This window comes from Melanostigma gelatinosum (assembly GCF_949748355.1).
Source record: "Melanostigma gelatinosum genome assembly, chromosome: 11".
In the NCBI taxonomy this organism is placed as follows: Eukaryota; Metazoa; Chordata; class Actinopteri; order Perciformes; family Zoarcidae; genus Melanostigma; species Melanostigma gelatinosum.
Window position 1 is genome coordinate 23392123 of NC_136644.1, and position 24513 is coordinate 23416635.

The window sequence follows — 24513 nt, forward strand, 5'->3', positions numbered from 1 at the left end:
TGGAGGACAGGGGAGGGACCAGTCCCTCGGGCTGAGTCTGTGTGACACTTTCATTTCATTCAGTAAAGCATCAAGAATGGATCACAGTGAATGGCTTTTTATGTTTTTAAGATTTTTATATTTCCTTTTATTATTTTATATTATTATTAATATCAATATCACTGTTGTTGTTATTATTATAATTATATGATGTACTAAGATCCTTTACTGAAAGTAAATAATCTCCTACAAGTAAAAGTACACCAATTGGGCCTTTCAAACTATTATATTTTGTTGTTGATGGAGTAATGTGTAAGCAGATGAATTTACTAAACTTTGTAGAAGAATAAAACTAAATGGACGTACTAAAGTAAAACACAACCCGCTGGTGCTGAAGCAGAGCCTCTCATTCTGCATTAACCCCTCAGGCCTCTGACTATCTGCGCCATGTGTACACCACTTCTTGCTGTGGAGAATTCTGACTTTCCATAAGCATATTTACCTCTAATTTTTGGAAAATCTGTGTCGCTGTAAGCACAAGATCAGCTGAAAAAATGAAGTTCCGGAGCCGAGATTTTGATCGAGACGAGGCCTAAAGGTCGGGTGATAAAGTATGACCCAATGAATCTTATCAGCTGATCATTTGATTTGGTAATGCGCACATTATGCACGTTCCCCAGAAAAAGTGACGGTGAATAAAATGACCCGGCGATCCACCGATAAGTAAAACGTTTGTTGCAGTTTGAAGTTCTCAGTTTTACTTTGAAATAATCACCAGGAGCAGGTAATGAACAGCAGGTGTGTCAGTTCGGCTGATGATGTCACAGGCCTAAACTTCAAGTCGTTTTTGGGAGTAACTCTACTCTCATGAAATAACCAAAAACATGTCCACCTATAGGGGCCCCTCCTATAATCCAGCCTTCAGTACAACTAATCGTTCTAAGTTAAGCAATACATTTACTGAGTTACTTTCCATCAGTGATGATGATGAGCATTATCATTATTATCATGAGTAGTAATAGTGTAAGAAGTACTCAGATCATTGCTGAGGTACAAGAAGTAATGCCGCAATTTAAAACTACTCAGAGAAAATGTCCTTCAGCAGCAAATGAAAGGTTTAAGCTCTCAGCTAAACAAATATGTTTTGATGGAAACATGTGTTTTCTAAACAATGTGGTGATTTGTGATTAAAGTCATTTTGTGAAATGTTAAAATGCTACAGTTTCAAAAAATTAGCCAAATAACAGAAACAATTTGAACATTTGATTCAAACAACAACCCAACATTGAGTAGAATATCTGAGCATTTATAAAACAAAACATGATTTAAGCAGTTCATAAGAAGGAGAGTCTATACTTACGTTTGCCACTGACTATTCAAATTAATATTAATTAATTAACTAACAATATGAAAAGTGTTTTTATTCTCTCAAAATACCCCCAAAATATACAGTAACAGTTACATTAATGGACAAATGTGCCGACCAACCCCGTTCACATTTGACCCAACTTTTAGATGAAATGATCCGGCAGCATCACTCATCACACTTTCAAATATTATATCAAAATGCCGCTGATTCTCATGTCTGTTAAGAAGATTTCTAATATTTCTATTGTAAAACTAAAATGTTACCCTCGACAATAAAGTCTGTGACTTTTAGATGTTTTAACAAAGTAGATGAGTGCAGGTCAAGAATGTAACGTTCACTTTTTGTTTCTGTGACCAGAGAACAACACGGACTCCTCTTAAAGAATCAAAAGTTCAAGTCATTATGCTGATTTTACCCGTCACAAGAATATTATCATATTATTGATGCATTGTCAGCAGCAAGGTGGAGCATTTTTACTCATTCATACTGTTTAATCCATATGAACCATCATGTTTTATGAGCAGTTTATTGTAATTTCCAAAGTGACTTCAAATGTAGCTGTTGAAGGAGCTTTATGTGACAGTTTATTATGTTGCTGTAGTTTGCATTGTTAGCACCGTTAGCTACGAGCATCGGTTGCCATGTTGAGAGCCATTGAGAGGCAATCGAAATGCTCCCAATGGTGGATGTTGCACTCTTAAATATATAAAACGTGCACGGTAGAAGAAAATGGGAATAAGTTAAGTTCAAAGGTGTGAAGAAGTTACTTTCTGATGATGATTATAAAACATATAGTTATTTTACAAAAGCCACAGTAAATAACATCTACCCTCGTGCACACGTGACCGGAGGTGTGACTCACTCCTTCGCCCTCTGGCCCGACAGCTCTGCTGTTTTCAAGCCTCCGCTTCCAAGAGCTGCATGCTGTGGCCAGTCGACAACAAAGCACGCGCTTCTCGGGGGCGCCTCGGCACGAGGAACGAGTTAATTAATATTGGCTCTTGTTTGGTCTAGTTAATGAACGAGTGAATTATGCACCTCTGGGACACACCGCCTCCCCAATCGGTTTAAATTATCCCCCGCGCGCCCCCTCTCCCGACATTGTCCTCCAATTTCCCCACTCTGATCCTGCACTGATGGGGTCCCTGTCACCGACCAGACCACGGCACACACGCACGCGCGCGCACACACACGCACACACACGGAGACCGAGGCTACCCCTGCCGTCTCCATCTGTCTGTCTTTGTCCTGCTCGGGTGTATTTTACTTCTTTGTCTCCAGCACATTTATTGACGCCTTCTTTTTTTCTTCTTTTTTTCAACGCTTCTGTTCGACCTCGCATCGTCAGCTCAGGGTGGCAAATAACTTCCATCCCATTAACTCGTTTGCGAGGGGAGGCTAGTCAAACAAAGCTTGTCCGCAATCTGATCCTGATCCAAACATATACACACTCACGCGTGTACGCACACACTCACACACACACACACACACACACACACTCACACACAGACACACACACACACACACACACTCACACACACACACACACACACACACACTCACACACACACAGCCGTGTGGGTCAGAGAGGGGGAAAGAAAAAAAGATCCATATTATTTGCATTAAAAGCCTCGCACCGTGAAATTCATTTATAATTACAAAGCGGGGTGTAGTGTGTGTTATGCAGATCAGGGACATGTGAGGGTGTGTGTGGAGTGATTGGCTCGGATTGGTTGTTTTGTGATATGCTAACACGGAATGTATGGTGACAGATTGCAATTATCCCGTTATTGTAATTGTCAAAGTCAATTCACTGCAGGCTGCATGACACACAAAAAAACCGACTTGGGATTCACACACGATTTGGTTTGTTTGACCCTTTTATTTTCAATCTAGTTTTAAAACAGTCTCTGCTGTAACAAACTGCTGTCTGGCCTTCACCCCGGTCTACACGGGGGTTGTTTATTTATTCATTTTGTGCAAAGTGTGGATTTCATCTGTTGTATCATAAACTTAAAGGATCTGGTGAAAGTATTTTTTTGAGATTCTGCAAAACGGTTCTAAAAAGGGCCAACTGGTGATTTCATTCACTGCTGACTGACTTTAAGTGTCATCCTTATTTTAACACGTAAGCTACAGTTTACTGCAAATAATATCTCTGTTTCATTGTCAGACGACACGTGGGGCTCCACCGAGTGTCCTGCGTGTGTGACGATCCCCTGAAGTATCTCAGCGGTCTCACACGCGCTGGTTCCTCAGCTCTTCCTCGTGGATCTCCAGCGCCCCCGTGTGGTGAACCAGGCACAGAGCAGCTAATATGCCTGTCTGCACCTCCCTGAACAACAACAATAACACAACATAATAACAATAATGACAATAACAACATCACTAATAACAATAATTCTAAGAAGAAGAAGAATATTAATAACAATAATGGAAAAAAGAACAATAATAACTTTATATAGCTTATTTTAAAACAAAGTTACAAAGCGCTTTACAGTAAAAACAAATAACAAAAGTACTTCCTACACACAGATATCCAGAGACCATTCCAGAACACTACCCTGAGGTTTGTCTTTGTGTTCGTTAGTTTAACATGAAAATGCACCATGTGAGCACAATATTAAAGACTAAATGAAGGTGTTAGGCTGCTCTACACCTCACGGACTGAATGGTTTCGGGCCAAAATATACACCTCTGATCTGCTGCTACCTTATGAACCATCCCGACCCCTCAGGTCGTCTGGGACCGGTCTACTTTCTGTTCCCAGAGTCAGAACTAAACATGGAGAAGTAGCGTTCAGTTTTTCTGCTCCACATATCTGAAACAAAGTCCCAGAAAGCTGCAGGTCTGCTGAGACCCTCAGCTCATTTAAATCAAGATTGAAGACCTTTCTGTTTGCTGCTGCCTTTAATTGAACCACATTCAAGGATATTTATCAATTTCCTGCATTTCTGCATTTTACTACTGTACTTTATTTCTTGCTGCTTTTTAGTGTTTCAATGAATGTTCTTAATAGTTTTAAAATCTCCTTTTCTTTTGCCTCATGTTTTGATGCTTTTAATGGTTTTATGTGAAGCACTTTGAATTGCCTTGTTGTTGAAATGTGCTGTACAAATAAACTTGCCTTGCCTTACATGACATGGTTATTTTCAAGCTAATTTGCAAGTAATCAAACTACCCTAAAGGAACTGACATAAAGTCACCCTTCATGGCTTCTGTGGACCCTGAGGGTTTGCACGCTGGGTAACATTCAAAGCTCTGAAACCCTTCAAAATAAAAGTGTTTCTGACGTGTCCAGGTGGATGGAGGATGATTTCCATCTCCTCAGCAGGTATGCTGACAGATGGCAGCAGAAATCCACTGCAGCTGTATCTTTGTGCTGATGTTGAACATCTGCAATGCATCCATCATCAACACCCTGATGGCTTAACAGTTGTAAGATGCAAGATAAATAAGGGGTGCTTAAAGTGTCGCCTAAAGAAAACATATGTTTCTTTTTCATATCTGCACTTTGTATTAGAATGACGCTGCACAGACTATTCATAGAAATATGTCAAACATTTTTTGGGGAAAAGGGTTTATCTTTGTAGCAACATATTATGAAGCTGCCGGTTAGCTTAGCTTTGCTGAAGGACTGGAAACAAAGGGAATGTAATTATTGGCTCTGTTCAAATATAAAAAAACAAAACAAAAAACACCTGCCAGCACATACAGCTCATGTTATATCTAGTTTGTTGAATTGAAACCCAAATCGAAGTGTAAAGAAATGACATTTCGCGTTTTTTTTATGTGCCAGAGTATTCTTAGCTCTACGCGGTTGCCAGACAACCAGCGAAGACTTTAGGAAGCTAAGGCCAAGAGGAAGTCTGCCTCATAACATGTTGTCGGGTTCTTTTCTCTCTCTTCGGTTTTTGTTTAAACAAAACGAGACTCAAATTATTTGTGAGTGTTAAGAGGTGCCGGAGGTGGAATTTGGTTACGGGTCACATGCTAGCTGTTTCACATTTCCTGTGTTTAAGTGCTAAAACAAGCTAAATCAAATTGGAAGGAGGAAGGAAAGTAACCAAAACAATTAACTGTGTTTTATTAATGTAAATAACCTTACAACTTATTAAAGATAAGATTCAACTACTAGCCTTTTGCGATATTTAACATATCGGAGCTAAGCTTGTATAACTGACAGATCAAGTTTTCAACGGTGTCCAGAGTATATGACGCAGCTGAGCACGTGCTTGCTCAACGAGGTGACTCGAGCGCACCTGCATCTATTTCTACTTAATTAGGCCCTCGAGGCGTCGTTCAAACACACACCGCGGAGCCTGCGGTGAGCTGTGATGGCTGAGTCTCGGAGGGTTCAGTTGACTACGTTGTCCTGTGATTATGGACCGTCGTCCCCTGGCGGACCGGCCTCGGACCAGAAGCCTCCGTCAGGTGACGTGCAGGAGGAGAAAGACGGCGGTTCAGGTGGAGCCGCCGACACCGGCACAGTCCGGCTGGAGGTCGCGTTATTTGAGGCCGATGAGAGGAGCTTTCCGGAGTTCAGCTACAGTCAACTCGTTGACAACAAGGTGGGATTTTTATCCGAATTAAAAAAAGTTAATTGATGGTTTTAACCCAGGCCGTTAAAACCTACTTGAGCAATTCAATCTGGCTTCAACTAAAAATAACTAAATAAATCCACAGGTAATCTCACATCTTGAATTAACAAAATAAAATACAATGAATTGAAGGGGTCATGACTGGACTTGTATCAATAAAGGTTTTCAATCATTTACAAACAATTGTGGGTTACAGCTGTAACAGACCGATTGCTGTTTTATATTAAAATTTGTGTTCATGTCGGATCAATATCATGATTTATAATAATGCAAATACCTTCTGATAGGACATTTTAAGACTCTTATGATTGATGTTTGTCATTGTTTGACTATTTACTCTCACTTACTTAAAATGCCATAAGCTGTTTTAGTCCTTTTTAAGAAAAAAAGAAAAAAAGAATCCTTTTGCAATACTTATTGTATTAGAAAATTCAATATTACTTTTGTTATTTTGCCTTTTCTGTTGTTTTGCACCAGCTGCCTTGATTGGAGACTCTGCACCAATGAGTGTGTATACGATCACCTTTGTTCATGTGACACTCTCACAATCTGTCCGAGATTATATGCTATGCTAACTGTGCGACATTATGACACAGAACTGTTTTTTATTATTGTTTTAATGGTTTTTAGATGAGCAGATTTAAAGAGGAAGAAAAGAGGGACAACGATGACGTCGCTATTATTTCAAAGAAGTTGGAAAAGAAACATGTGAGTTCTTTATTTATTTTTGCAAACCTGCATTATTGGTAAATATAATGAAGACGGGGGTCCTGTTTTGAAACGGTTACGTTAGTTTGAATTGGATATACTGACCATCTGTGTCAACTCAAACTGAACTCAAATCAGAATGATGTCATTTACAAACGGCACAACAGTATTTTGCATCCTCTTTGCAGGGTGGTAAACCTAAGGAGGACCGCATTCAGGACTTGATTGACATCGGATTCGGTTATGATGACGAGGATTCTTTCATTGACAACTCTGAGGCTGTGAGTCACACATTTGAAACCCCCACAGTGTATTTTCTATATCTGCATCTTTGAAGACAGTTTTGATACAGGCCTTTTGTTTTTACTGTAATTATTAGGATTTTTGGCTCATAAATGTGTTTGCTCTGTTCATATTTCTTCCCAATTTGGAGGTTTAGAGGTCCATCAATCTGTCTCAACCTCTTCTGTGGCGTATTCATTTTAATATCTTTTTAATTGACTCAATCTATTTGAATGAAATTATAACATTATTTCTGGCTGGTCTCTGTAGTACGACGAATTTGTGCCGGCTTCCATCACAACCAAATTCGGTGGATTCTATGTAAATATGGGCATGCTGCACTTCCGCCCGGCTTCTGAGACTGAGGACCTCGCAACCGTAGAGGAAACACTCGAGCCCTCAAAAGTAAGAAGTGCATCTCGCAATAAAACAAAAACATGGAAAGCATTGAAATGGATGTTTTGTTCTCTGGGAACAGATTTCAGTCTAAGAAGACATTTTTCAATGCTGTTTCATAAGTGACTGTTTTGCCAAAACTGTTCTTTGTCCTAAAGTTTCCAACACATTCAATTTTTAGAAAAGTAGCGTCAATGGAGGACGGGATATGCCGAAGAAGAAGAGGAGGAAGCGCTGCAGAGAAGGTGGAGCGATCATAACAAATGTGGATCCCAACTCAAGGTGAGGCTGACCAAAGGTGTTTCCACTCTTCTATAGAGCCAGTTTGACTGTTGACCCTCGAACATTTACATTTGATCAGATTCTCTCAACGTGTCTTATCTTGCAGCGCGTTGCCTGAAATCGGACCGGCCGACGAGATGAGGAAGAAAAAGAAGAAAAAGGCTGCCGGCACATTGAGCGTCACCAGCATGTTGAAGAAGTTTCAAAGGGAGAAGGCGAAGGAGCGTCAGAAGAAGGAGAAAGCAAATCAGAAGAGTGCTGCCATCATGGCCGCCATCACCATCCCTCTGTGTCCGGCAGACGCAGGCGGGGGCGGAGGGTCGGGGTTGACCGACCCGCTCCTCAGTTTAATCGGCTCAACCAATGACCACGCCCTTATCCAAGCGGCCAACGCGGTGGATTTCGATATCGATTTAGACTCTTTATTAGACGTCACCGAACAGACTTCGTCACCTAAGATGCCGCCACAACCTGCGACCGAGACGCAGCTGTTCAGGTCCAAAGCGGACGATCCGACCCAGCCTGATGCCGCCCCTCAAGTCCAACCTCCAAACCCGGAGACCAACTTGCAGCTGAAGCCTCAATCGGAGCAAATCCAGCCCTCGTCACAAAGCAGCTCTACCTCAAATCATCAGTGCGTCCCGCTGCCAGAGGGACTTCCCCCGCGACTGGAAGACAGCATCCGAAGACTCATGGCGGTAAGAGGCATTTTGTTACTTGTGTATGCTGAAGCCTCTGTGTGCTTGTGTTTGACAGATCAGTTGTAGTTGGATAAGTGAATGGATGGATGGATGCACGCGTGACGTGCACTCATTTTTCAGGTTGCCAAGACGTCTGAGGGAGAGTCGAAGCTCAAGTTCTTCACTCCGGAAATCAACTCGGTCCTGCTAGAGTGAGTTATGGAACACGGACGACGCAAACACTCAAAGCTCCGTTTCGTCCACAATCCAGTTGTGAATGTCAAAACATTGCTGCTGCTCAGACTGCTCTAGGGTTCAGGGGTCAAGAGTCCTGCTAACTGTGTGCATCGCCTACCTTTTTTATATTTTTAGCCACGCTAGCAATGTGGCTGCTGTGACGGCGATGTCCATCTGACAATATCTTAGCTACTGGATTACCATGTGGTACAAACATTCAATAACTTTAATGATTGCTTAACTTTTTGATTTAATGCCCTCCATCAGGTCAACATTTCACTGTGGTTTGTGAACGCATACCTGCGAAACTAATGACATTCCCATCAGAGTCGGTTGCACTTTGTTTGGTTTCACTTAGTAAATGTTGGTATGCTAAAAAGCCAATGATGAACATGGTAAACATTACCTGCTAGCCATCCGGATGTCGCGATTGCCGTTAACATACCCCTCAGAGTCGCTCGCATTCCTGTAGGCTCTTCAATACAGACTCTAAAAATTGCTTTTGCTGTCCATTGTAATATCAAACACGGTTTTGGCGCTCTCCCCGTTTCTTGATCCAGTATCGAGGTGCAGTGTCGGGAGCAGGGCGTCCAGCTGCGCTCCAAGGTGTACACGCACCTGTCGTCCTTCCTGCCCTGCAGCAGAGACACGCTCCTCAAACGCGTGAAGAAACTGTTTCTCGCGCACACGGTGAGCCTGTTCAATGTTTGTCACGGCTCGTTGGGGTTGTTCAAGGTTTCTGTCCGCGCGTGACTCGCTTCTTGAATATTGACGCTGACAAGGAGGAGCCAACAGATGTGGACGATCCCATGCAGAAGCTGAAGGAGGCCATCGGCAGAGCTATGCCCCAGCAGATAGCGTGTTTCAACCAAAACTGCCAACTGTATGAGCAGGTCAAGGCTTTAAAGTAAGTTCATCAGCATGCATCTTGTGTAATGGTATGGAAACGTATCAGAAATAATGAATACAATAAAAACAACAATGTAGGGAGTTCTTTTCCAGAAGTCTATTATTTCATACTGATTGACGTGATGTTAAATTGTGTAGAAATGCTAACTTGAATTGAAATGGCCAAAAACACGTGATGGAATAACTGCTATAAAACGATACATAACCGGACCAACAGAGGATCCACATAAGGTTGCTGTAAATGCATTCATTTTGATCTATTAATATGTAAAATCTACTGATCTTGCTTCAATCAAAGCTGTTACACCCTCTTAAGGCGTTTCATTTATAGATCTTATTCTAATCATCGGTGATGTTTGAAATGTCAATTTGTTTCCCTATGAACATTTCTGTGCAGCTAATAACCAAGAATTGCTGAATCCATAATTTAATGCAGTTCTGTCTCTTTTCAAATAGTGTTTGTGCTCATTGGAGGTGTGTATATCTTTTATTTTTCTATCATCTTGGATTCTCCTTATGTCCATGTCAGGGCAACAGAGGAGGAGAAAGAAGGGAAGGTGAATGTTGGCCCAGAGGACAATGTGGAGGAGAAAGGTGGGAGAAGAGGAGGCGGTCCGAAGAAGTTGTTCAACTGGAACGAAGAGATCAGGTCCGATATGACAACGATCCTTTGAAATGTTGGTTAAAGGAATACGTCACCCACGAAACGACCGTTTGTATATCAATTACTCGTCGCATGTTACCTGGAATTCATGAAGAAATAGTTCCTCTTCCATGCCTCCACGGTGAACGGACTAAATCCTTATTGAATTGAAGTAAATGGAAGCCGCGTTAACGGCAAAACTATTCCAAGACATCGGCTCACAAACTCACGACCTGTGCAGTAAAACTCGTATCTAAATCGCTACACGAGTTGAGTTTGTAAACGGATGTTTCAATATCATTTTGCTGTTAAAGACAATTGACCTTAATCCAAGACTGTCTTTTTTTAAGTAACATGCTTATTAAGTGCACATTATGCCGGGTTTACTTTCTGCCTATTTGATCACATTTTCTCTCCTACAGGGGGAGCTTGTGTGAGGTGTTAAGGGTGAGAATGGAGAAGTATAAGAAGGAAGGGACAGGGAGTCAGGAGACGGAGCACCACCTGAAGACCATGTTGGACAATGAGGTCCAACCGCTCTGGCCAAAGGGGTGGATGCAGTCCAGGTATGCGACACTGGTACAACTTCACACCGTCACTGGTACAACCCAGATTTTTCACAGTTTTCAAAAAGGTACTCCTGTACCGATTGAGACGCGTCCTGACTCAACATTTGTTTCTTCAGGGTGCTGATCAGGGAGAGCAGGAGAATGTTGAGCCTCTTTACGTCATTACTGTGAGTACAATGAGGAGTTAAGCTCCACCTACTATTTTTATGTTTCTTTGCGTGAATTCCCAGAACAACGTATCCTGAATTAAACCACGGTTTGTATGAAATCTTACGAAAAGTTAATCATTTCCGTACGTTTTCCTGCGAAAGCCAGCAACACGTGTCAAGACTACGGTGTTTTCAAGATGAATTTCCGTCTTCACAGGAAACTACTCGGTTGGCTTTAGGCCACGTAACTACTTAGGTTTAGGAGAAGATGGTTGTTTGGGTTCAAATGACTACGGAAGTGCCGTGAAAACATCGACTTCTCTTTTAACACAGAGAATAAAAGATCACTGGTAGTTGTTTATACTTCCTCGTTAATGATTACATTGGTAACATATGAATTTATTTGGAATATTTACGAATTACGGGGCATTTTGTTTTGTTATACGACTGCTTGCTGAGACCAGCCTCTCTAGAAGCAGTTAAAAGCTCCTGAAGATGTCATGAGAAATCAATTTTGTTATATTTTTTTTTAAAGAATGTCCAAAAACAAATCTCCTTGATGTCTCACTTGTGTTTTTAGAGTAAAGAGGGCTCGGCCTGAGAAGAAGCAGCCGTCTGTCGGTGGCCCCCGTGCTACGTCAGACGGCTGCAGCGTTCTCCAGGGGCCTCCGCCACTGAGAGGACTCGCCCAAGAGGCAGCCGACGTCATTATCGTGAGCTCGAATAGCAACGACTCTACGTCGCTCGGCACTGAGAAGAAGGAAGCCGCCGCCTCGAAAAGGGTTGAGGGTGCAACGGGCGAGGTGGCGGTGGATGCTGGTTCCTCTACACCCGCGAAGGCGGACAAACCTCCGGTCAACGTCACATCTGCTCCAAATCGGTCACTTCTGGATCTCCTCGCCGATCAAGCGCTGGCTCGGGAGCAACCTTTCTCCGTTTCCCAGGAGCTCATAGCAGCAGCTGTTGCGAAATACAAACGTTCAGTTCAGCACTGGAGCTTTGGGGTGGACACCAAAAGTCCTCCTTTTCTTTCTCCTCCTCCGCCGCCTCCTCCTCGGTCCAGCCCAGTCGGCTTCCCAATGAGTGGGGTGTGTCATGTGGTTTTGCCCAATTTGCTGCAGGTTGCCAGGCACCTGGATGCCAGGCAGGTGCAGATCATCTCTGATGACGAGGACATTACTACCCAATGACGGTGCAGATTTACACACGGTACGTTTTATTCGTTTATATTTTGTAGTTGAAACTTGGGCGATCTTAGTTATTCACTCAGTTGGTTTAGTGTTGCACCTCCATAAAGGTGGTCAAATGAATCGATTCCAAGCGAAACGGCAGATGTCCTGACTTTACGTCCATGCAGATCAAGCAAAAACCGATATTTACCTGCTTACATTAGATTTGGTTGAAGGCTCATGAAAAAGCCAGTCAGTAAATCTTGATTTTTCTACATTTATATTGTACAATTTTGTAACGGCAGCATGAATCTGACTTACAGCTAAATTACCATCAGTGGTCTTTTTGTTTTTTAAGATGACAATGCAACGAGCTGAAGGATGCATGTTTTCACTTTGGTGCCAACGTGCAACCCAAAGATTTCGTTTTGTGCTCTTGAACGCGTTCTTTTGTTTCTGGCAGCAGTTTCCTTGGCGATGGACTGGACGCAGGAGTTACGATACCAGAATCGGCTGTGGAAATGAACCAATATTAATTTGTCAAGTTGTGGTTCTCTGCCAAAGATGTGCCGTCATGTCCTCTCTGTTTGGATGAGTGTCATCCTGTGGTTTTGACGCATGAAGGGAGAAGTGGCACTTATACCAATGAACTGCCGACTCACTCGTTATGTTTCTGATCAAACGGTGAGAAACATCTGAAGAGTCAGCGGTGATAACGAGCCTTTCGCTGACTCGTGTTTGTGAATGATTTACTTTAAATAAATAAATATTAAAAGCTTACGTGTTGTGTAGCCATGTTTTTATTTCTTTATGAGACGGTGCAACTGAGCCATCCTGATCTTTAAGTTTAAGTGTTGATGCAGAACACCCAATGGATATTTTAATATATATATTTGTGTGTATATAGTCAAAGGGGCGTGACTCCTGTGAGTGTACATTTCGATTGAAAATGTTCTGAGAACATCTCAACGATTGACCTGCAGAGAGTCTGAAGTCCAGAACAAGAGTTCATTTAATTGCACAGCAGAAAGAACGTATCCTTTACAGAAGACCTGAGGCCGTATTCCCAAACATTCTGCGAGTACTCTGACAGCTCTTTACTTTGCCTAAAATATATATGATTTAGGAAAAGTGTCTGAGCAACTCTGAGCAAGGAAAGGACACTCACTTGTACCTTGGTGAGGTAAAAGTTAATGTCCTTTCTACAAATGTCCATTGTGAACAATGTCTGTCTGGTCGATAAAAATATCTCATCTCAAAAGATCTCATTAACTCCGTCATTCAGCGTTTTGGAGAATGTTTCTCCTTTTTGTCTTTCCACCATTTTGTCCTCTCTTCCCCTGAAGAGTTCTCTTAAGGGATAATATGCTTTCTGAATGACTTATTTACCAGGATCTTGTCTCAACTGTAATAATTATCTTAGAATTTCTTCAGGAGCAACTCTTTGTTTTAGTGAGCTCCATGAATACGGCCCCAGGTGCTTTGCAATGTTTAAAAAAATTGTAGATGCCTTACTTTAGTGTTTCTTTATACGACAGAAAATTGAACATGCGTACACAGGACGGAGACTGGAACATGGTTTGGCAAAGGATGCAAACAGTCCATAAACACCCTCTGGCAAGGGAGGCAGACCGATAACAGCATGGTTGTTGATCATTACGTTGTACATGACTGTTGATTTCTAGAGCAGCTTTCACTCTGGAAGATATGAAAGTTAAGTTTTGTGCAGAATACAAAGAGGCCAGTTTATGAACCTACTGTAAGAACATGTACCTGGGCAGAAGCGCCCAAAAAGAGAACTGCTTCTGATGGGACCTGAGATGCTGAAAAGGAAGTTGCAAAATAAGACTCTTATATGAAACTGAGCCATTTGTACAAATGAAGAGAGACACAAAACGACGAGTCGTCCCCGACAGCGGGAGCCGCTCATCCAGAAAGCGTGGAAAGAAGAATCCCAGGTCACGTTGATTGTTTGAGGTTTTACAGCCAGTTAATCATCTGAATCAGCAAGACGGCCAACAGGAAATGTTCATTACGGCTGTTTGTAGTTCCTGGAAAGAGGAAGAGACAAATTAATTCAACCAATTCAGGAATTCTTACTTATTTATACTCCAATCCTCTTGATCATGCAAGATAACGGCGCAAAGCAACATGTCAGGAATTCAGGAAGGAAGACAAGTTTAAACATTTGCAATTAGAACTCATTTAAAGAACAATGGGACTGATGACGTAAACATACCACTGCCAGGAAGGACCTCCACCTCCACTGTGAAGTTCTTCTGTCCGAGAAGTCCTTCTGCAAAGGCTGTGTATTTCCCAGCATCCTTTCTGCTCGAGTGGGTGGGCAGGACAACCACCTGTCCATCTCTGAACCACGTGACGAACGGCTGAGGGTTTCCTCTCACCTCGCAGCGGAGACTCTCTCCCTCTCTCACCTGCAGCTTTGCAGGACACACCAGCTGTGGCCCAACTGAGAGACAAGATGAGTCCGAATGAGGGCGGGAAACCGGTTGATCGAAAAGCAAGACGGATGGATGTTTGGATGCATTGTGTGGAACGGAAATATTAAAAGTGTACACTATAGTGTATAACAACACAGAGGCTCTGCAATCCGAACGTTGATGGCAAATTACTCCTTTCAACCTTGACAAAGGCAGTGCAGACCAGATCCACTTTCTTCCGTTCTTATCCTTTCACAATAAAAGCCCGAGGTATACACAATGTGTAACGATTTACAAGCCAGTCACTCGGAGCATTTTTGCAAAATGTAAACTCAATAAACGAGCTCACAGTAGCTGAAACCAAACAACGTCCCTCATACTCGGTCAACAGGATCTCTGTAATTTGGCTCCGCAAATCTATTCAAGGTAAAAATGATACAAACTCACAGAGGACAGTGGTGGTGATGTTTTGTGACGTCACCACTGGAGGGGGCTGTGGTCCATCAGGTCCCAGTTCTAGCTTTGCTTCACACCAGTACTGGACTCCATCGTCCTCTTTACTGAGGGTGATGTTTAGAGAGAAGATGTCAGTCACTGGTTTCTTCTTTGTGGCGTCGATGTTGGACCGTTGTTGACTCAGTACTGTCCGTCCTCTGTAGAAGGTGACAGTGAGGTTTTCAACAGGAGCCACGTCCTCTACTGTACACTGCAGAGTGCACTGCTGACCCTCAAGCATCGGCTCAGTGGGGTCAACAAAGCTGATGGACACATTATCTGGAGGCTCTGTGGAGACAAATCAACATATAAAACCAAAAGAGGATTATTTGTCTGACATGTCAGGAAGAGAAATGTCTTCACTCACTGTAGACCGTTAGAGGGAGATGGATGTCGCACTGCCCCCCCTGTTCAGATAGTGCGTAGCACGTAGGCCTGATGCTCCAGTCAGTCATCCTGTCAACACGCCAGACCAGAAACCGATACGTCGTGGGTTCAGGAGCTGCCTAGAGTTGCAGAAGATCACAAATCACAAAGCTATTAGGATTCTGTTCCAACGGTGGCTTCAATATCAGGTCACCGTGTGGGGCGGCCAGCTGGTCTCCTCCAGCATTCGTAGCTACGAAACATAATGGCGACTTCTGTTCTAGTCATTAATTGTCAACAAGAACAGAGACAAAGACAAAATGAACTAACTTTCCTTTAATCATAATCTGTTTTTCATTCAGATGACATTAATTACAAAACTAAAAATCAGTTAACATTTTGCAATAACTGTTTCTTCCAGTTTATTCTTGGGGACTCCAGTCTGTAGTCCTTGAAAGTTAAAGATGTCGGTAGGCTGAGGGTGAAGCTAACAGGGTTTTCAAGTCATATATTAGAGAGCATTCATTACCAGTGAGACTACCCAACCAAGAGGAGAGAAGCCAACCCTTGACACAGAGCAGTTCGCTGTGACTGGATCTCCGAACCTGTGACAGGAGAGTTGACGGTCAGTTGAGAGATTTACACAGAAACAGGGTAAAAGTACGCTTCTCAGCGAGGTCAGTAGCACAAATAAGGAATGAGTGCATGCTATCAAAGTAGGAGCATGCTTTTTTATGTTTGCTTGACTTTTAGTGTCTGCATTTGTGCACAATTGGGCAAAAGTCGAATTATTTTCATTTGTCGGCGTTGCTTGGCTTTTCTCTGTGTTCTTTAACACTTCTTTAAATGTGCATCAGCTTCCAAACAAGCGCAGAGTAGATGGCAGAGTTTTATAATTAGTCTCATCACTTTGGCGCAGAGACTCTTTTGAAATGAAGGAAAGAAAGACACAGAACCCCTTTGACTTGTGAGCCACCGTACCTCACTGAGATAATCCCCACATACCTGACCACCAGAGTGGAGGGAGACAGCGTCAGAGGGCAGCCGACTTCTCCTGCTGCCTCTGAGTCACCGCGGGAAGGAGAGGGTGGAGGTGGGAGGATTGTCGGAGACGGGGAGGGAGGTAACGCGTGCGATGGAAGAGGTGGAGCAGGTGTGAAGGTGGAAACGGGGGAGGAGGTAGCTGAGGTCACGGGAGTGGTCAGGGAGAGGAAGAAAGACACAATCAGTCACTTTATCAATAAATAGAACTCAAATGCTCATCGGTGTGGAGTGGAGGAGTTTCACCAGACATGTTTAGAATAGACACTACAGGAAAAGCTTATTTCTCTCAAAGAATACACATTTCATAATCTTTAATCATCTAAAGTAAGTATATACAGAATTCATTGGAGCTGATCTGACTCTAAAAGGTATACAGTATATATATATATACACATACATACTGTATTTATGAAGTATCTGTCGCGTTCATCACCGATAAGAATCTCTGCTTCTCTTCATGTCGTCTGTATGAACTCATTTCCCGCCGCCTTTACACAATACAGCCGAGGGTCAATTGAATTTTGCCATCTCGTGAAATAATACTCCTTTTCTAGCAGATCTATTGTGAACCATTGTTTCGTAGCGCGCTGAATACACCCAGTGTGTTCCTCTGAGGAAGGAAGGACACCCTGCCCAAGTCAAAGAACTCGCTCCTCTTTTCTATGACCATTGTTCCACTGCACCCTGAGGTTGTTCAGATGACCTCACTCACAGTCGCGCTCTGGAGTGGGCGTCGGCATATACCGGCCGTCAGAAAATGTATTGGTCATGTTTCCCACATGCCAGTCTGCAAAATGAGTGGCACAAGACAACTGCCAGGTCACGTCTCTATCGGCAGTCTCATCTTTAGAGTCGATATAAAAGTCAAAAATCAAAGTGAAACTCTTTTTCCTGCTCATATTTCAGTGATGGAAGAAGCACCGGGATCCATCACTGAGGTATAAGTAACAATATTACATCTGCATTCAAAATGTTCAAGTAAAAGCATTGGCAGCAACAATATATTTTGAGTATTAAAAAAAGAAAGAATAGATTCTTTCAGAGGGTTATTCAAATGTTTGATTGTTATCATTGATGCATTAACATTCAACCAGCATTTCAATACTCTACCAATCTTTGAATCTACTTCATGAGGTTATTTCCTCTGTTAATCATTTCATCATTCAATTCATTTGTGTGAAGATGCAAATCCATCAAACACATCGAGCGTCTCATTGAACCATCGAGCTGTCATTTCACTCACCTGAGCTGATCAGGCAACACAGCAGAAGCGCGATTGGCCGTCCAGATGCACACATCCTTCATCAGGTTCCCTGGCTCAAAATATATCTCTCTCTATATATATATATGTATATATAATATATATAAATATAGTCACTGTCTGTGTGATGCTGGCAGTAACAGCCTAAGTCTTCTGAGAAAACATGGGGAACTTCAGGTTTTTATGTGAGCGTGGGTGTGTGTGCATGTGCTTTTTTCTTTTTTCTTTTCCTTGAGTGTTCTGCTTGTGTGTGTCTGGAGCTGATGATCAGGCGATAGCTTTGCTTTGGCCTCTGAAACCCACCATGGGCGTTCTCTGTTAGTAAATCAAGAGAGGAAGGAAGGGAGGGTCAAGAATAATGCAGTGTATAGCGCTGCAGCACAGAGGGCACCGATGAGAGAGTGTGTGTGTGTGTGTGTGTGTGTGTGTGTGTGTGTGTGGTTACACACAGATGGGCTGCTGTAGGGGCTTTTTAAAAAGCAAAACAGATGATTTCTCACTTCTAACATATTGGTAAAAATGAGTCGTTGTCCAGTTTGAACCTTGTATCTATATTTTTCCGTTCCGTATGTCTCCTTAGAGCTGCTATGATCACTGTTTTTATGTTAGCAGTGGATAAGACAATTGTGTTTATGTGAAGGACGACTCAGATCCTTTACTTAAAGGGATACTTTGGCGCCATCTAGCGGTGTAGTTTCAGATGGCAACCAGCTGAATAACCCTCCGCTGACTCCTCTCGTCCTGAGATTGCGGTAACTTGAGCCGCCGAGTGTAAAGCCGTGGTAGCGCCGTTGACCTCGTTCACAAGCCGTGTTTTTAAGTCAAATGTAACGTTGTAGTAGCGGAAAAAAAAGTACAAGTCGGTCACGATTGTACCTGTACAGTGACGTGCGGTGAGGTTCGTGGCTGGTGAGGCACTGACTCGATCTTTCAGAGTCAGATTTACAAATATATGAACCCAAAATAGAGTTTCTTAAATCACCATTCAATTGAAGCTTGCACATTGACTACTGGTTGTTTTTCATATCAGCATTCCTTACACACACATAGGTAAGGTTGGTACATATTTGATTGCACCAGGAGCGTGTGTGCCGCGATCTGCGACCTGCCCCATCAAAGATCCCGCGATAATCTGTGTAACAACCACGGATTTATAAAGAGAACAACACATAAGAGTTTACCTGTCCGCTGTTGAATTGCTGTTGATTTGGTCACATTTCCCTGTTTTTTGAGAATTGTTTAAGCTTAGATATTTAATCTTAGAGAAGTGTGGAAGAAGAGTAATGGAACTACAAGACTAAATATATTCTACACATACGTGAAATACATGACCTATTCTGTGGAAAGAAAGAACATATAATACAAGTGTCAACCAGGGACGTGTGGTCAGCGGAGGCACCTGTCATCATGAAAAGTAAAAAATCAAATAATGATAAAATAAAATAAAAATGAATATGTATCTACTGATCTGTGCTGTAAATGTCATTTCTGTATGATTCCCATCATTTCAAGCATTTTTGTAATCAAAATCGCTGAATTTGCGCATTTCCTGTTCAAACAGAGAGGAGACCCGAGGTGAGACCCACAGACCCGCCCACAAACTGGGTTGAGCGCGTGCCTTAGAGCAAAAGGCACGCGCTCAACCCAGTTTGTGGGAGGGTCTGAGGTGAGGCACAGCTCGTCTTGCTTACGGTCGCCCCGTAATGATAATGTCGTTTATTTAAATTTCACTGAACAAAACGAGCAGACGTAAAAAGAACTAAGAACAGAATACGAGCTACTCACATATTTACAAATATAATATATTTATTAATATATTATTAATATCATTTTAATAACTGATTGAGGCTGAAACGATCCAATGTTTCATTAAAAACAGCAAAGATTATGTAACAATGTGAAGCAGAACTTTTCTCTCATCATATCATGAACACTCAGATTTATCTTGTGGACAAAAATATGTTTTAACTAAAACTGTAGACAAAGTGCGTTGAGGCGCTTGAACCTCCACCACATCCCTGGTTATCAGCATGAAGGCGCCCTCTTGTGTTGAGCTTCAGTTTTCACATTTCACCTGTTAACCTGCTGTGATGTTCACTGCAGGAAGACATGGAACAACTTCACTGAGTCTGTGGCAGATTCAAACATCAGTAAAGAGACATTTAACTGTAACATCTCACTGTGTCAGTTTGTTCACAGGAGTCACATCCTGTGAACAAACTGATGCTGCATTCAGGGCACGTGGGAAAGATGGCAGAGAAGAGCTTCCACGTTACAAACAGTATTCACATCAGCTCTCAGGTTGTAAATAGTATTTATGAATGTGAGGTTTGAAGCTGTGGGTTAAAGTTTCTCTGACTTCTTGAATTCTGATGAAACAAACGTCCTCTTCACTGACTTAGTGCATAATCTAAATGTTGGATGTAAAAAGCAACAAGTGATATCAAACTGCTCATTTCATCATCATCATGCTGTGACAAAGATGTTTCAGTGAGGACAGAGACTGACTAATGCTCTAAACATGAACTCTGTACTTTGTTTCAGGAGGAAAACGGACTCAGTTATTCTCTCATATTAGTTTCATATTTTCTCCATCAGCTTTGTATGAAACCCTGGAATGAAGACAAGCAGAAAATACTTTGTTCATGTTTGTTTATTCATCATGTAAACATTCAGTTTGTTCACACATCCCATCAGCAAAGTCTGTTGAATGACTCTTGATCAATTAGATCAATTAGATGGAGCAGATGTTTAAAATGTACACTATAGACGTATGAGTGATCTATTTGATAATGATCAAAGGGGGAATTGTGATAGGACATTTTATTGTGGTATTTAGTCTACCTGCATGCACTGTGACCGTGCACTCAGTGGATCTTCCACAATTATCTCAACATTAACAGGAAAGAGTCAAACACAAACTGCTGACTTAAGGATGGAAGATCTCTAAAATATTCCTGTGTGCTGTAATACAATTTCCCTTTATTGCAGCCTCACATTCTTGAGAAAACGAAAGTAAAGTTATGTCCGTCATTCTGTGTGTCTTCTGTCGCTCGGTGTACTGTGGGTTGTCGGAGCCGCGGTGAGTCCTTTCCTATTAAAATGTTCATTAAATTATACTTTTGGTTCCGGCGCTGCTTCGCTGTTTCAGCACTTTGTAAAAATAAAACAGTTAAAGTTTCAGCAGAAGTTTGTAAAGCCTTCAGGAACCAGTTTGTCGACACAATGTTGTAACACGGACGGTGGTCGTCTTTTTTGGGTGTGTCGCTCTTTCTCAGGGGATTTTAACGTGTTTGTTTCATATTTATTCATGTGAATCCTTTATCATATTCATTTCTTCATTGTGGGAGTGTTGTTTTCAGTCCCGTTTGTTCCTTTTTTTCTGTTCAATAACGAGGTAAAGACCACAAACTCAAATCTCAGATCCTCACGAGAGTCCAATAATGTTGTACAGGATTTCCGGAAATGACTTTCTACTGAAGCATCCGTCATGAAGGGTTTATGAATCGGAACTCTTTCTCCAGCATGCAGCTCTTTAAAGTGCCACTCTGTTGTTTGTACACGACGATCAGTGGTCTCACCAGCACATACTGTATATGAGAACAGTTATATTATAGGAAATAACCCCGATGGATCAGGTGATTGCTTGATTAACGATGTCAACAGCTTGCATTGTGGGAAATGTAGGCTCCAGTGGTTTTGGAGCTCGAGGGACTGAAAGTCAGGGTATCTCGGCCCCAGTTTGGCCCCAAGTGACTTTCTAACATTTGCTGGTTTCCTGTTATAACAGCAGACAAGGACGCGCACAGACGTTTTGACGGGCTGTTGCTCTAACCTGAACGAAAAAGCTGTAAATAAAATATGTTTTCGAATTGAATGATTAAGATCCATAAAAGTGTAAAATATATATGTACATTTAATAGATTTCAGTATATTTCAGAGCTTAGCTTGGACCTCTTTTGGATAATTTCCAGATGAATTCTGAATTGTGATCTTAAAAATATAAGTATTTATTGATGAATAGTATTAGGTATAATTTATAATTATCAATTATAAATGATGACATATTGATTATTGAATAAACTTCCCACAATATTTAAAGTCATTATTATGAGCTCTACCTTTACCAGCTGCAACATTAAAGGGATGGACACATTAATGCATCAATAATTATAATCCAACAATATTATATTATCCTGAAATGGATGATTCAGCAATTATGTGCTACTCATATTTAAAATACAGTATACGAGTTTTAGCCCGGCCTTGAACACATCCTGGACTTGACGACTTATTTAATGGAGATAAACTCGTGACCCTTTGTGAAAGGTCAACTCATGACTTCATTGCGTCCCTTTTCCAGTATGTAAGTACCAATAGTCCATTGAGTGCTACCTGGTGAATTAAAGAGATCGCTAAATACACTTCCCACATCCTGCCGATCAAAGGTTCTTGTTATTAATGTGTAAACCTGATCTGTATCAACATCATTCAATGATTTGTGAAATACGCTGCAGCCTAGTCAAGAACATAATCTCCTTTAAACTAGAACAGATATGAGAGTATTATCTTCTCATCTAACTTTTGGCAACAAAGCAAATAAGAATATTGTCAAATTATTCCTTTTAACATTGAATGCTAATTTACCCTCTTCTACCTGCACAGTGAGCAGACATGGCGCTTCCACAAGTGCTGCTTGAGATTGCGGACAATTTGATCAAAAATGACTTGAAAAAGTTAAAGTGGATCAAACCGATTCATCGAGAATTGTTAGACACCCACGGCAACGAAATGGCTGTGAACGTCACTGCTGAGGTTCTGAAGAAATTGGGCAGAAATCACGATGCCAAGAAGTTGAAGAACAGTTACGCAGGTGGATGTTTCTTACATTTACAAGTCAAAGTAAGCAAAATTAGATTCTTTCCCTTTTTTTTACATTATTGTCTGCATCTGTATGTTTTCATCAGCAGGGGGAAACACAGCTGCACCCTCCACATCTGCTGCAGCACCTCCTGCTGCTCCTGCACCACCTCCTGCTGCTCCCGTAGAAACTCCTGCTGCTCCCGTAGAAACTCCTGCTGCTCCCGTAGAAACTCCTGCTGCCTCAATGATGGCTCAGGACCGAAGTAACATCATCGCCCCGGCTATCTCAGGTTCCACCATCGGGACATTGAATATAAACATCACCAAATAGACTCACGAAACACATCCAGATCGAGATAAGGGAAGACCTTCAGTACATTTTAATATAATTGTTTTAAAATGTGCTATAAGCAGCCTCTATTTTTATAACACTTATAGAAATAGTTTGTGTACTCATGGCATTATTTCTCTTTCTCACAAATGTGTAAAAGTTGTAATCCTTAAGGGGAACAGCTGATTCCTTTGTCAATGAAAAGTTAGAGACAAATACAGAGAGAACACGTTGAATTGATGTTGCTGAAAAAATGTGCCCATGAATACTATCAAAAATGTGTATTGATACAATAAATACCGTCAACATTAAGACTAAAGCGGTAGCCGAGTATTCTCTATGTCCCAACACGTTTTAAAGTGTTGATCCTGAGATTTAGCTCCGTCACGTCTGCAGGTGCACGTCATCTCCACCTGGTGTCAGCAGGTGTATTATGTACGAAAAATAACCCCGATTGATCAGGTGATTGCTTGATTCAACATAATTGGAATTTAATAAACTCTGTTATACTTTAAAGAGCAGTTTTCTGTGATTACTTTGTGCATGTGTATTGTGATATTATAGCTGGATATTAAGGTCTGTGCTCGAATTCAAACCTTCACTGTTCACTCTGAATGTGTAATAGTACTTTGTTGACATTGTGAGTGAACACTAATTATGAGACTTCAATTATAGTTTGGTTATTGGTCCCTGTTCTCAGGGTGGTGCCCCGTTATTATTAATAATCTTATTGACATTAATAAATCTATTGATGTTAATACTTTAGTTTTTCATATTTGCTGATAACCAAACCGCTCACTGGATATCTTCTCTTTTTCGGACCATTCTCTGTAAACCCTAGAGATGGTTGTGCGTGAAAATCCCAGTAGATCAGCAGTTTTTGAAAAACTCAGACCAGCCCGTCTGACACCAACACCCATGCCACGTTCAAAGTCACTTAAATCCCCTTTCTTCCCCATTCTGATGCTCGCTTTGAACTTCAGCCAGTCGTCTACATACATATATACGTACATATCTATATATATATATATATATATATATATATATATATATATATATATATATATATATATATATATATATATATATATATATATATATATATATATATACATGTATATATGTCTATCGAGATAAGGGAATACACACTGGTTTTCTTTTGTTATTTTTATTATTTGTATTGCTGTAATAAACCCGTTGCTAAGCCCCGCCTCCTACTGCTTCTCTGTCAAGTTGTCAGATGTACTTTACCATGGAGCCCACACTGTCACTAACTGCTTCAGAGTGAAGCAGACAGAAGGGTCTACAATATGCATTTAAAGAATATATGGAACTGATTCAGCAGTGAAAACAGGTGGAAAAGATAAAGATTTTTTTTTTTTTTTGAGTGGAACTCATGTGAAACATCTTCTGACTGATGTGATTGATCGAATAAATCCAGTTGAATATCTGGAAAGGAGTGATGTGAAACTGAATTTGTGCCATTTCCTTCTTTATGACGTAATTATTGTGTGACTGTCTAACTTTTACACAGATTTTCCTGCTGAAATAGTTTCAGATGATTATCAATTGTTGCAACCTGCTACATCTGACAATTTGATTTGAAGAATAGACTTTTGACGGCTGTTTGACGCTTTAGTGCAGCCATTGTTATCTAATCAGATCTCCGTTATACTAACAGAAGGACTCTTTATATCTTGGAGTTATTAGTGTCCGTTTATTTATTTGTGTCTTTGCTT

General features: G+C 41.4%; 2 protein-coding genes and 1 long non-coding RNA gene across 3 annotated transcripts; 2 read left to right on the forward strand and 1 right to left on the reverse strand.

Moving 5' to 3' along the window:
• Positions 1-5685: 5685 nt before the first annotated feature.
• Positions 5686-11994, forward strand: ubn1 (ubinuclein 1; the record flags this gene model as incomplete). Its single annotated transcript, XM_079279290.1, has 11 exons — positions 5686-5919; positions 6846-6938; positions 7210-7344; positions 7517-7617; positions 7724-8315; positions 8439-8509; positions 9095-9224; positions 9317-9441; positions 9973-10092; positions 10509-10652; positions 11385-11994. The coding sequence occupies 11 exons, from the start codon at positions 5686-5688 to the stop codon at positions 11992-11994; spliced, it is 2355 nt and encodes a 784-aa protein (XP_079135416.1).
• Positions 11995-13036: 1042 nt separating this feature from the next.
• Positions 13037-17711, reverse strand: LOC306784993 (neural cell adhesion molecule 1-like). The gene is made up of 7 exons (XM_079279210.1): positions 17563-17711; positions 16281-16458; positions 15805-15880; positions 15277-15415; positions 14862-15197; positions 14213-14443; positions 13037-14024 (listed from the first exon to the last, which is right to left on the reverse strand). The coding sequence occupies exons 1-7, from the start codon at positions 17615-17617 to the stop codon at positions 13954-13956; spliced, it is 1086 nt and encodes a 361-aa protein (XP_079135336.1). The 5' UTR covers positions 17618-17711; the 3' UTR covers positions 13037-13953.
• Positions 17712-20615: 2904 nt separating this feature from the next.
• LOC306784935 lies at positions 20616-22949 on the forward strand. The gene is made up of 3 exons (XR_013772387.1): positions 20616-20662; positions 22246-22453; positions 22548-22949. It is a non-coding gene; the product is annotated as an uncharacterized lncRNA (long non-coding RNA).
• Positions 22950-24513: the final 1564 nt, after the last annotated feature.